A 13,307-nucleotide genomic window follows, 5' to 3' on the forward strand; every position below is an offset into this window, starting at 1 on the left:
GACATCCAGTGGAACAGCCACTTTGCAAACAGTGCATCTAAATCTTTTAAGGGGGGGGGGGGTCAGAAGGATTACTTTATCCTATCCTAGGTATTCCTTAAAGAGGTGGGGTTTCAGGTGTCTCCGGAAGGTGGTGATTGACTCCGCTGTCCTGGCGTCGTGAGGGAGTTTGTTCCACCATTGGGGGGCCAGAGCAGCGAACAGTTTTGACTGGGCTGAGCGGGAACTGTACTTCCTCAGTGGTAGGGAGGCGAGCAGGCCAGAGGTGGATGAACGCAGTGCCCTTGTTTGGGTGTAGGGCCTGATCAGAGCCTGGAGGTACTGAGGTGCCGTTCCCCTCACAGCTCCGTAGGCAAGCACCATGGTCTTGTAGCGGATGCGAGCTTCAACTGGAAGCCAGTGGAGAGAGCGGAGGAGCGGGGTGACGTGAGAGAACTTGGGAAGGTTGAACACCAGACGGGCTGCGGCGTTCTGGATGAGTTGTAGGGGTTTAATGGCACAGGCAGGGAGCCCAGCCAACAGCGAGTTGCAGTAATCCAGACGGGAGATGACAAGTGCCTGGATTAGGACCTGCGCCGCTTCCTGTGTGAGGCAGGGTCGTACTCTGCGGATGTTGTAGAGCATGAACCTACAGGAACGGGCCACCGCCTTGATGTTAGTTGAGAATGACAGGGTGTTGTCCAGGATCACGCCAAGGTTCTTAGCGCTCTGGGAGGAGGACACAATGGAGTTGTCAACCGTGATGGCGAGATCATGGAACGGGCAGTCCTTCCCCGGGAGGAAGAGCAGCTCCGTCTTGCCGAGGTTCAGCTTGAGGTGGTGATCCGTCATCCACACTGATATGTCTGCCAGACATGCAGAGATGCGATTCGCCACCTGGTCATCAGAAGGGGGAAAGGAGAAGATTAATTGTGTGTCGTCTGCATAGCAATGATAGGAGAGACCATGTGAGGTTATGACAGAGCCAAGTGACTTGGTGTATAGCGAGAATAGGAGAGGGCCTAGAACAGAGCCCTGGGGGACACCAGTGGTGAGAGCGCGTGGTGAGGAGACAGATTCTCGCCACGCCACCTGGTAGGAGCGACCTGTCAGGTAGGACGCAATCCAAGCGTGGGCCGCGCCGGAGATGCCCAACTCGGAGAGGGTGGAGAGGAGGATCTGATGGTTCACAGTGTCGAAGGCAGCCGATAGGTCTAGAAGGATGAGAGCAGAGGAGAGAGAGTTAGCTTTAGCAGTGCGGAGCGCCTCCGTGATACAGAGAAGAGCAGTCTCAGTTGAATGACTAGTCTTGAAACCTGACTGATTTGGATCAAGAAGGTCATTCTGAGAGAGATAGCAGGAGAGCTGGCCAAGGACGGCACGTTCAAGAGTTTTGGAGAGAAAAGAAAGAAGGGATACTGGTCTGTAGTTGTTGACATCGGAGGGATCGAGTGTAGGTTTTTTCAGAAGGGGTGCAACTCTCGCTCTCTTGAAGACGGGAGGGACGTAGCCAGCGGTCAGGGATGAGTTGATGAGCGAGGTGAGGTAAGGGAGAAGGTCACCGGAAATGGTCTGGAGAAGAGAGGAGGGGATAGGGTCAAGCGGGCAGGTTGTTGGGCGGCCGGCCGTCACAAGACGCGAGATTTCATCTGGAGAGAGAGGGGAGAAAGAGGTCAGAGCACAGGGTAGGGCAGTGTGAGCAGAACCAGCGATGTCGTTTGACTTAGCAAACGAGGATCGGATGTCGTCGACCTTCTTTTCAAAATGGTTGACGAAGTCATCTGCAGAGAGGGAGGAGGGGGGGGGGAGGGGGAGGAGGATTCAGGAGGGAGGAGAAGGTGGCAAAGAGCTTCCTAGGGTTAGAGGCAGATGCTTGGAATTTAGAGTGGTAGAAAGTGGCTTTAGCAGCAGAGACAGAAGAGGAAAATGTAGAGAGGAGGGAGTGAAAGGATGCCAGGTCCGCAGGGAGGCGAGTTTTCCTCCATTTCCGCTCGGCTGCCCGGAGCCCTGTTCTGTGAGCTCGCAATGAGTCGTCGAGCCACGGAGCGGGAGGGGAGGACCGAGCCGGCCTGGAGGATAGGGGACATAGAGAGTCAAAGGATGCAGAAAGGGAGGAGAGGAGGGTTGAGGAGGCAGAATCAGGAGATAGGTTGGAGAAGGTTTGAGCCGAGGGGAGAGATGATAGGATGGAAGAGGAGAGAGTAGCGGGGGAGAGAGAGCGAAGGTTGGGACGGCGCGATACCATCCGAGTAGGGGCAGTGTGGGAAGTGTTGGATGAGAGCGAGAGGGAAAAGGATACAAGGTAGTGGTCGGAGACTTGGAGGGGAGTTGCAATGTGGTTAGTGGAAGAACAGCATTTAGTAAAGATGAGGTCAAGCGTATTGCCTGCCTTGTGAGTAGGGGGGGAAGGTGAGAGGGTGAGGTCAAAAGAGGAGAGGAGTGGAAAGAAGGAGGCAGAGAGGAATGAGTCAAAGGTAGACGTGGGGAGGTTAAAGTCGCCCAGAACTGTGAGAGGTGAGCCGTCCTCAGGAAAGGAGCTTATCAAGGCATCAAGCTCATTGATGAACTCTCCGAGGGAACCTGGAGGGCGATAAATGATAAGGATGTTAAGCTTGAAAGGGCTGGTAACTGTGACAGCATGGAATTCAAAGGAGGCGATAGACAGATGGGTAAGGGGAGAAAGAGAGAATGACCACTTGGGAGAGATGAGGATCCCGGTGCCACCACCCCGCTGACCAGCTGCTCTCGGGGTGTGCGAGAACACGTGGGCGGACGAAGAGAGAGCAGTAGGAGTAGCAGTGTTATCTGTGGTGATCCATGTTTCCGTCAGTGCCAAGAAGTCGAGGGACTGGAGGCATAGGCTGAGATGAACTCTGCCTTGTTGGCCGCAGATCGGCAGTTCCAGAGGCTACCGGAGACCTGGAACTCCACGTGGGTCGTGCGCGCTGGGACCACCAGATTAGGGTGGCCGCGGCCACGCGGTGTGAAGCGTTTGTATGGTCTGTGCAGAGAGGAGAGAACAGGGATAGACAGACACATAGTTGACAGGCTACAGGAGAGGCTACGCTAATGCAGAGGAGATTGGAATGACAAGTGGACTACACGTCTCGAATGTTCAGAAAGTTAAGCTTACGTAGCAAGAATCTTATTGACTAAGATGATTAAAATGATACAGTACTGCTGAAGTAGGCTAGTTGGCAGTGGCTGCGTTGTTGACACTACACTAATCAAGTCGTTCCGTTGAGTGTAATAGTTTCTACAGTGCTGCTACAGTGCTGCTATTCGGTGGCTAGCTGGCTAGCTAGCAGTGTTGATTACGTTACGTTAAAAGAACGACAATAGCTGGCTAGCTAACCTAGAAAATCGCTCTAGACTACACAATTATCTTTGATACAAAGACGGCTATGTAGCTAGCTATGTAGCTAGCTACGATCAAACAAATCAAACCGTTGTACTGTAATGAAATTAAATGAAAATGTGATACTACCTGTGGAGCGAAGCGGAATGCGACCGGGTTGTTGAGTGCGGAAGTTCTATTCGGTAGACGTTGGCTAGCTGTTGGCTAGCTAGCAGTGTTTCCTACGTTAAGGACGACAAATAGCTGGCTAGCTAACCTCGGTAAATTAAGATAATCACTCTAAAACTACACACTCTGAACTACCCAATTATCTTGGATACGAAGACAGCAAAGACAACTATCTAGCTAGCTAACACTACACTAATCAAGTCGTTCCGTTGAGTGTAATAGTTTCTACAGTGCTGCTATTCGGTAGACGGTGGACGTTTGCTAGCTGGCTAGCTGCTGGGCAGATAGCAGTGTAGACTGCGTTAGGATGACGAAATACGATAATTACGCAATTATCTTTGATACAAAGACGGCTATGTAGCTAGCTAAGAAGAAGTTGCTAAGATTAGACAAATCAAACCGTTGTACTATAATGAAATGTAATGAAATGTAATGAAAAGTTAACTACTATTCGGTAGAAGGTGGACGTTTGCTAGCTGGCTAGCTGGCTAGCTGCTGGGCAGATAGCAGTGTGGACTACGATAGACGACGAAATACGATAATTACGCAATTATCTTCGATACACAGACGGCTATGTAGCTAGCTAAGAAGAAATTGCTAAGGTTAGACAAATCAAACCGTTGTACTATAATGAAATGCAATGAAATGTAATGAAAAGTTATACTACCTGCAGAGCGAATGCAAATGCGACCGCTCGCTCCAAACCGGATGTCAGGATGATTAAAGTGACTAGTGATGATTAAAGTGACTAGTGATCCATTTATTAAAGTGGCCAATGATTTCGAGTCTGTATGTAGGCAGCAGCCTCTCTGTATTAGTGATGGTTGTTTAACAGTCTGATGGCCTTGAGATAGAAGCTTTTTTCTTCTTAATAATTCAGTGTATTTTTTAAATTTAATTACAGCTGCATAGCTAATGTTTTTATTTGGTGTACAAACACTTTTTCATACCAATATTGTACATACAAGTGATTGTAAAAGTTTTGTATATTTTGGTTTGGCCCATCGCGGGTTATCTGTATTCCCATACCATTTTATCGTTCTCTTTTGCCTGACCCTCGGCTAGCAAGGTATGTTGTCCTTGGCTCCGAAACTGTTTAATATAAAACCGTCATAAGGTTATACAATGTACTGTTTTGCAACCATACGTTTGTTATAGTGTGGACAGTGTAGGAATTTATGTTAACAAGTTTCACAGAGCTCACTGACTGGGGTATCTGTTGTAACTTCTGAGTACTTGTGACAGTGGTTGAGTGAGTGTCCATGTGCTCGCGCAGGTGCCGGAGAGCTGTCTTTTATTTTGTCAGAATTATGTTCTGTATAGTTTTACTTGTATATGCTGTTGTGCAGCGAGTGTGTGCACGCAGCACCTGTTAATTCCTTTTGGCGCTCTTTTGCCTGACCCTCGGCTAGCAAGGTGCCGGAGAGCTGTGACTGTGTAACGGATGTGAAATGGCTAGCTAGTTAGCGGGTACGCGCTACTAGCGTTTCAATCAGTTACGTCACTTGCTCTGAAACCTAGAAGTAGTGTTGCACCTTGCTCTGCAAGAGCCGTGGCCTTTGTGGAGCGATGGGTAGCGATGCTTCGTGGGCGACTGTTGTTGATGTGTGCAGAGGGTCCCTGGTTCGCGCCCGTGTCGGGGCGAGGGGACGGTTTAAAGTTATACTGTTACATTGATGCTGTTGACCCGGATCACTGGTTGCTGCGGAAAAAGGAGGAGGTTGAAAGGGGGGTGAGTGTAACGGATGTGAAATGGCTAGCTAGTTAGCGGGTACGCGCTAGTAGCATTTCAATCAGTTACGTCACTTGCTCTGAGACTTAAGTAGTGTTGCCCCTTGCTTTGCAAGGGCCGCGGCCTTTGTGGAGCGATGGGTAACGACCGTGCTTCGTGGGCGACCGTTGTTGATGTGTGCAGAGGGTCCCTGGTTCACGCCCGTGTCGGGGCGAGGGGACGACGTAAAGTTATACTGTTACATTGATGCTGTTGACCCGGATCACTGGTTGCTGCGGAAAAAGGAGGAGGTCGAAAGGGGGGTGAGTGTAACGGATGTGAAATGGCTAGCTAGTTAGCGGGTACGCGCTACTAGCGTTTCAATCAGTTACGTCACTTGCTCTGAAACCTAGAAGTAGTGTTGCACCTTGCTCTGCAAGAGCCGTGGCCTTTGTGGAGCGATGGGTAACGATGCTTCGTGGGCGACCGTCATTGATGTGTGCAGAGGGTCCCTGGTTCGCGCCCGGGTCGGGGCGAGGGGACGGTTTAAAGTTATACTGTTACATTGATGCTGTTGACCCGGATCACTGGTTGCACCAAGGGTTGTGTTGTCTCTTCGTGTGCAGGGCAAATAAAAAGATTTCAACGAGCAGACCATCAGTTGTGGCAGCGTCTTCATTAAGAATTACACAACGCAGAACGAACCACGCTACACTTGGAATTGTGTACATTGGATTAAGACTATTGCTATAATTTATAAAACCTCTGTCCTCCACGATCGAAAATGGCTGGAAATCGGTGGCAATCATTTTAGCCAATGAAATATTAATTTAGCCTTGTTTTGCTACAGACATAGACTTTGGCATAAACTGGTCCATAGAAGACCGCGTTTTTGTGGGTCGCGGAGTAGGCCTACTTGACTGAGTAAATACATCTCTACGCGTGGAGGTGCTGGCTCCACCACTTTCTCGAAGCTCCGCTACAGCTAGCTTCACAGTTGGGTGCACAGTTAGCATATGCCGATGTAGGTTGTGCGTAGAACCGGCTTTATATGAGATTTTGTTTTGGCAAAATCTACAGTATGCTCTAATATTGTCTACATTATTAAAATGCATCCAAATGCTTCTGATCCCGACTCATTTTCCAGCTGTTGTTTTCACAGCTGTCCTTCCTCTCTCCTCGGCTGCTAAATGTGTGACTGAGTGAGTTGGCTCGGCTCTCCCTCACGCATCTTTGGTGTATTGGTTTACACTGAGTGTCTGATTGACAGGAACAACAGGTGAGGCTGTTAGTCTGAGCAGACAGAACGAATGTGTGTGCTTGAGCATTTAGGTCTATATTATTGTATTTCTTTTTTTGTTCTTTGAATTAGTTAACTCTATTTATTTAAATCTTTTGATTATTCATATCTTCATTTTTTTATTTTTTTATAAATAGATTTGCCTCCTCTGATATGCAAACCGGCTCCCAACGTTCAACGCTCTTAGAGCCGACTCTTTCGCGAACGACCATGTGCTGTTTCAGCTGCCAGTACCGCTTCTGTTGGATCTGCTTACAGCCCAGTGAGGAGTGCAGGGAAGATGAGCTGTACTGATCTCCGTTCTGCACTAAACCCACAGTAGGCAGGCAGGTGTTCACCACGTAGCACTTGTTAGTGGCGAGATCACTCTAGATTTCTTACATACTCTTATTTGATTTCTTTATCCTCCTCTAGAGCTAAAACAATTTAAGCTATGAACACGAATCCATCTTTAAAACATATAGACGGCCCCAACATTTTTGATAGCATTTATACTTTTTGAACTACATTTAAAAATAAATCTCCAGTGGATTTCAATAATGGAAAAAACACATGTTCTCCTCTTTCACTGTTTAAGCTATAAACACCTAGTCTGGGATGATACCAACCTCGAAGTCCTCCTGATTTCTGAGTCTGGATAGGATGTTTTGATGTTGTCGGCACGATGCGTTGATAATGAAAGGGTTGTGCTTTTACCGGTTGGTTCTCTGTGTCTTTCTCACTCACCCACCCACAGGCTCAGCCACACAAGCCCCCCCCCCCCTTGAAAAAGTCAAGGGGTGTGAATACTTTGAAGGAACTGTAAGATCCTTAACTAAAGCTGAATCCTACATGTACAAATTACCTCGGTTAACCTGTACCCCCGCTGGGTGGTGCAGCGGTCTAAGGCACTGCATCTCTGTGCTAAAGGCGTCACTACAGACCCTGGTTAGATTCCAGGCTTATCAAAACTGTCCATGATTGGGAGTCCCATTGGCCCAGCGTCGTCCTTGTTAGGGTTGGGATAGGCCGTCATTGTAAATAGGAATTTGTTCTTAACTGGACTTGCCTAGTTAAATAAAGGTTAAATAAATAAAAACATAGCCTCGTGATTTTGTCTAACTTTTAATGTTTTACTTTAGTTTATTTAGTAAATATTTTCTTAACACTATTTCTTGAACTGAATTGTTGGTTAAGGGGTTGTAAAGTAAGCATTTCACGGTATGGTCTACAAGTTGTATTAGGTGCATGTGACAAATAAAAATGGATTTGAATCATTGAGGAACTCCCAGATCAGTACAGTAGGTGGCAGTAATGCTCCTTTTTAGACTTGACCCCGTTATTTACATAGCTGTTATTAGCCAATGCTGTTGTACATGACACTAGAATCATAGGAACAAAATGTTTGAAGATCATGTTTCTGTATTGCATATTAATTGATATATGACATAATACATTCAGCAAGAGATAAAGACAAAGGATGTATTTGTTTTGTGGGGTTTTAATACAGAAACATGTCAGTTGGCAACACAGTAAAATAAGCAAGCCATCGTACAAAACACTAGCTGAGTAAATGTGTATGGGAACAGATTGTCATATTTAACAGGATATTTCAAGCTGTACATTTGTCTATACATCATCAATGATGCACCTCACCTTGTATGAACCACATCAACTGTGCTGCACTCAGAGTTCTGCCCCCAATTTGAATTATTTCTGTTCCTTCCGGTAAAAGACACAGGCTAAATTTCTTTTAACACGTACAGTAAGCTAATACCATCCTTTTTTACCAGTCTCTCTGTATATCCCCAGTGCTTTCCTTGCTTCCTGTTTTTCCTTCCATTAGTCTTTCATGAAGACCTTATCAGCCGACCCCTCCCATTGAGTGGGTGCGCTGGTGAAATCGCAGTCCCCCACAGTTTCGGAAAGTTTTCCCACACTGGCTGCAGGTGTAGGGCTTCTCTCCTGTGTGAATGCGGAAGTGTCTTGTGAGAGCCCAAGAGTGACGGAAGCGTGCGTTGCACACTGTGCAGGCATAAGGCCTCTCTCCAGTATGAATACGCTGATGGATCTTCAGGTGCTCCATGCGGTTGAAGTCTCGACCACACAGGGAGCAGTGGTACGGGCTACGCCCAGGGGGGTAGAGGTTGCGCTTGGGGAGCTTGTTCATATCCTTCGGGTGAACAAGACTACGATGTCGCCGCAGCTCCTCAGACAGATGGAACTTCTCTCCACAGATCTTGCAGATGTGCTGTGCTGCAGCCATGTTGTTCACTTCACCTATCTGAGGGCTGTACATCTGGTGTGAGTGAGAGGTGGAAGCCCCAGCAGTCTCTCTGGGTGGGTACTGCTGCTGCTTACCAAAGCCTGCATGGAGACCTGTGGCTGAAGAAGACGATAAGATGTCCAAGTCTGGAATGTCTGGGTTGAAGATTGGGGAGTCCGCTACAAAGTCAAATTAGAGAAAATGGATTAACCACTTGAAAAACTATCATTGTCACCTAACATGAGATCAAATCTAGTTACTACAGAACTCATTGGGCTGGTTTCCTGGACACAACTTAAGGCTATTCCGGGACTAAACATTTTCTATTGAAATATCTTTTTTTTTGTCCGGGAGTAGGCTTAATTTGTGTGTGGAAACCAGTCTGTAGTGAGGGACTTACATAGAGAGTGGCTAGTGGAGGGGGTGAATGAGTCTGGATCCCTGTGAGGGAGCTGCAGTGCCTCCGGCCTCCAATCCTCCAGCAGCCTAGTTTGAGCCAAGGAGAGACTGTCTGGACAGTAGTCCTCTTCTCCTTCGGTGTGGGGACCAGAGTTCCTACTGCATCCCAGGTCTGCAGATTCCACCTTCACTTCAACCAGATACTTCACCTCTGCATTCTTCGTGGTAACTTCAGGGAAGGTATGGCTGTCAACTGTTGATGTGTCATGTCCTGCGGTTGTCTCTGTGCATGCTCGGTTAAAATGTTCAACATCTTCATGGTTGTCTGAGTATATGTTTGGGAGAACCTCTTTAGTCTCTGTAACTAAATATTGATAAGGAGAACATGCATCATAGCTTTGTGTAAACAATACATTACAGAACATTTAAAATGTGAATAGTTCAACAGTAGTGAATGACAGTCCAACTTACCAGCTGCATCTCCTTGACTTAAAGTCGACTTGCCCAATAAATCTGGTTTAATATCTTGAGTGCAGATACGACCATCCTCACGGATCTCACAAAACGATTCGGTAAGATATGCAGGGTTATCAGCAACTTCTGATTCAAATCCTCCATACCTATCCTCAACATTTTTTGTATGAAGAGACTGATTGGATTCATGAACTCTATGCTCTCCTTCTCTTCCTGATTTGATTGTATTTTGTGAGACGTTTAGAGAATTCAGCTGCTGATGAACCTGTTGAATTCTACTATTGGTACTGGCTTTGTCCCCTATTATTGATTCTACTTGACGTTCCTCCCCTCGCGCTGCACATAATTCAAGTTCGGCTGCTTGCAAGCGAAACTTTAGGGACTTATTGTCCCGCAGCGTCTCGTGCATTTGATCCCGCACGTCCCTCAACACTTGGCCGACTAGTTTTGTAACCTCAACCACAGCTACCTCCACTGCTACTCCTAATGCATTTTGAATAGTAGCAGTCAATTCATCCTGAAACGAAAATGATAATTCCGCTACCAACGCCGTGTTTGGAGGACTCAAGTTTGCCGACATTTTCGTGTTACCCTCGAACAAATTCTGACCTCAAGTCATGAGTTATTAATAATACTAAAGTCCAGATATGTTTTCAAACAAGGTAAACAAGATAGCTAGTAGCTAAGTATTTTAGCTTGTCCCGATTGTTAAACAGCTGGCTGAGTGCATCTGGAAGTGTGCTCACGATTGTTTGGTGAAAGCTGCTAATCCCCCCTTGCCTCTGACTGAACGCGGTCCCTCTGCTTGTTTAGTTCACTTACCTAGCAAGTAAATCATTTAGTCTGTAGCTAACACTTAGTCACAAAATAATTGAAAACTATAATTTCAAGTGGCATTTAAAGAATTGTTGCATGCTTTCCAGTTAGCATCTTTCCTCGAATAAGAACGGAAGTTTCTTCTTCCTGTTTGCTGTTAGGGCCAACCGTTGTCTATACATTAACATTGTAGCCTATACCAGCAATATCTTTCAAGAGACTATATGATAGATCATATAAGTAGAATACGTTTAACATAAACTCAGAATGGGTAATATACATGTTGGATATTGTGTTTTTATCAAGTCGTGTGAAATACATTGAGTGAAAAGCAATGCAATGTTAAACTCTGGCTTGAGTGTTTGTTGGCCATCTATTTCAAATCAACTGGCCATGTTCGAATGGCTAGTTACCACAGCCACAAAGTCATGACCCCCCCCACCTATCTCTACAATTTCCATTCTTAAAAAATGATTTTTAACCATAACCGTAACCGTAACCACACTGCTGACTTTGTGTCTAACCTTTTAATACCAAAAATCTACTTTTTGTTTTCATTAATTTTTACGATACACTTTGTGGCTGTCGTAACGAGTGGAAACCGCGAGTACGAGATCGCATAATACATCCTTCCTTTCATACCCTCCTTGAAATGATGACTACTGGCAAATCAGAGTGAGTAAATCATTAATGTGATCATTGTGAGGAAGGAGGAATTGACATCTTTTTAAAGGGCGTTGGAATTCTGTAGGCCTACAGCTATAAAATAGGCTGTGTATCTTATGCCTTTATGTTAGAAAAAATGCTATTATTGACTGTATGATTGATTGATTGATGAGCAATTGATGTTGTTGTTGCTGCTACAGTAGTAGGCCTAAGGTTATTGTTATCATTTTCCATCATTGACTTTTCTTACATTTCCTTACTCCTTGCCTAATGTTACCACGTATTTTAGCAGTGGTGGAAAAAGTATCAAATTGTCATACTTGAGTAAAATTAAAGATACCTTAATAGAAAATGACTGAAGTAAAAGTGAAAGTCAGCCAGTAAAATCCTACTAAAGTATTTGGTTTTTAATATACTTAACTATCAAAAGTAAATGTAATTGCTAAAATGTACTTAAGAATCAAAAGTAAAAGTATAAATAATTTCAAATTCTTTATATTCAGCAAACCAGACAGCACCATTTTATTTTACATGTTTTATTTACGGATAGCCAGGGGCACGCTCCAACACTCTTGATAAGTGTGAATTAAACAATTTTGCTGTCCTGCTAAGCATTCAAAATGTATCAAGTACTTTTGGGTGTCAGAGAAAATATATGGAGTAAAAAATACATAATTTTCTTCCGGAATGTAGTGAAGTAAAAGTTGTCAAAAATGTAAATAGCAAAGCGAAGTACAGATACTCCCCAAATATGTTTACTTAAGTACTTTACACCACTGTATTTTAGTGATTGCAAAGATGAGAGCAGAATTTCCTATGATATTCATTTGAATTCCTATAATTTAGCAATTCTTAAGGCGAAAGAGGAATGGAATTCCAAAGAGTCAACAGGCCTCTCACCTGCAGCCACACCATGACACAGATCATTTAGAGCTGTTCAGACCGAGCAGTCAAAAAGCCTACAGACAGGGGTGTCAAACTCATTCCATTAATGGCTAAGTAGTGTCTGGTTTTTGTTTTTACCTTTCAATGAAGACGTAGTAGGCAACCAGGTGAGGGGAGTCATTTAGTCATTAGTGATCTTATTCATCAATCAAGAACAATTGAGCAGCGAAAACCCATAGACACTCTGCTCTCCGTGGGGGAAAAAGTAAGTCTATGGAAGGGGATGAGACCCATGAGCCTCCTAGGTGTTGTATTGAAGTCAATGTACCCAGTGGAAGACAGAAGCTAGCTGTCTTCCGGCTACACCATGGTGCTACACTACAGAGTGCTGCTGAGGCTACTGTAGACCTTCATTGCAAAACAGTGTGTTTTAATAAATTATTTGGTGATGTGAATATATTTAGTATAGTTCTATCTAAAACGCATAACTTTTTAAAAGTTTCACTGTTTTTATTTTTATGAAATTCACAGAGGATAGTCCTCCCCTTGCTCCTCTAAGAAGCCTCCATTGATAGACAAACAAAACAAGGATATCAATTCAAATTATGTATATATAATTCATAAAAGGGAAACACTGACATTTATTAAGATAACTAAGTTATTGCAGGGACATGTGGTGCGGGAGAGCCATTGTCTTTACACTGTACCACTCAGACGGGGGTATATGATGTAGACATCTCTTATTAAAGAGAGGTTTGTATCTAGATCGTTCTCTTTACACTTCCTAAGTATCTCTCCTGGACATAGTTTGTGTCATCAAAAGTTATGTAGTGTAAAGAGGCCTTTAGCCTGTTGGACCTCTGGTTGTGAAAACTCTGGCATTGTGCTGCATTGTTGACCGCGGCCCTGTCCACGGACGTGGTGCTGAAGAGCTGACCGTAGCGCTGTTTATCCTCATGGTGCTGAGGCGTTGACCGCAGCGCTGTTAACATTTATGACGTTGAAAAACTGACGTGGCGCTGTTCACGGCCGTGGGTGCTGAATCAGCATCAATCTTTTTGCGTTCAGCGCTGACTACCGTGCAGGCTGCTTGATGTATAGCCCACAGAATGTGCAAAACCCATACAAACCCATACAGGGAGTGACCAACAGGTGTCGCAAAGGCTCTGATGAAAACATGATTGGATAAATCTGTCAATGGTCAGAAGGGATTCCGCATTGAATAATAAAAAAATGTTAGGTATAGAAATTGAATGATATGGCTCACAAAAATGTAATCCGTAGATGTCTGGTCTTATTTTCTCTT

At 45.1% G+C, this 13,307-nt stretch overlaps 1 protein-coding gene across 3 annotated transcripts; it reads right to left on the reverse strand.

Moving 5' to 3' along the window:
• Positions 1-7,978: 7,978 nt before the first annotated feature.
• Positions 7,979-10,622, reverse strand: LOC129816956 (zinc finger protein 16-like). 3 transcript variants are annotated; one of them, XM_055871964.1, is made up of 3 exons: positions 9,632-10,622; positions 9,162-9,389; positions 7,979-8,940 (listed from the first exon to the last, which is right to left on the reverse strand). In XM_055871964.1, the coding sequence occupies exons 1-3, from the start codon at positions 10,212-10,214 to the stop codon at positions 8,360-8,362; spliced, it is 1,392 nt and encodes a 463-aa protein (XP_055727939.1). In that variant the 5' UTR covers positions 10,215-10,622; the 3' UTR covers positions 7,979-8,359. The 3 variants fall into 3 exon arrangements, with proteins under 3 accessions (XP_055727939.1, XP_055727930.1, XP_055727922.1); XM_055871955.1 differs by having other exon boundaries at positions 9,162-9,485; XM_055871947.1 differs by having other exon boundaries at positions 9,162-9,524; positions 9,632-10,621.
• Positions 10,623-13,307: the final 2,685 nt, after the last annotated feature.

The sequence above is a fragment of the Salvelinus fontinalis genome, chromosome 2 (assembly GCF_029448725.1).
Source record: "Salvelinus fontinalis isolate EN_2023a chromosome 2, ASM2944872v1, whole genome shotgun sequence".
Classification (NCBI taxonomy): Eukaryota; Metazoa; Chordata; class Actinopteri; order Salmoniformes; family Salmonidae; genus Salvelinus; species Salvelinus fontinalis.

Bases quoted from the DNA above. Each gene is read 5' to 3' on its own strand.
- LOC129816956 (XM_055871947.1), bottom strand. From the start codon at position 10,214: ATGTCGGCAAACTTGAGTCCTCCAAACACGGCGTTGGTAGCGGAATTA. The intron at 9,525-9,631 runs GTAAGTTGGACT...ATCAATATTTAG, and splicing joins AAGTCAAGGAGATGCAGCTG to TTACAGAGACTAAAGAGGTT. The intron at 8,941-9,161 runs GTAAGTCCCTCA...TTGACTTTGTAG, and splicing joins CTCCACTAGCCACTCTCTAT to CGGACTCCCCAATCTTCAAC.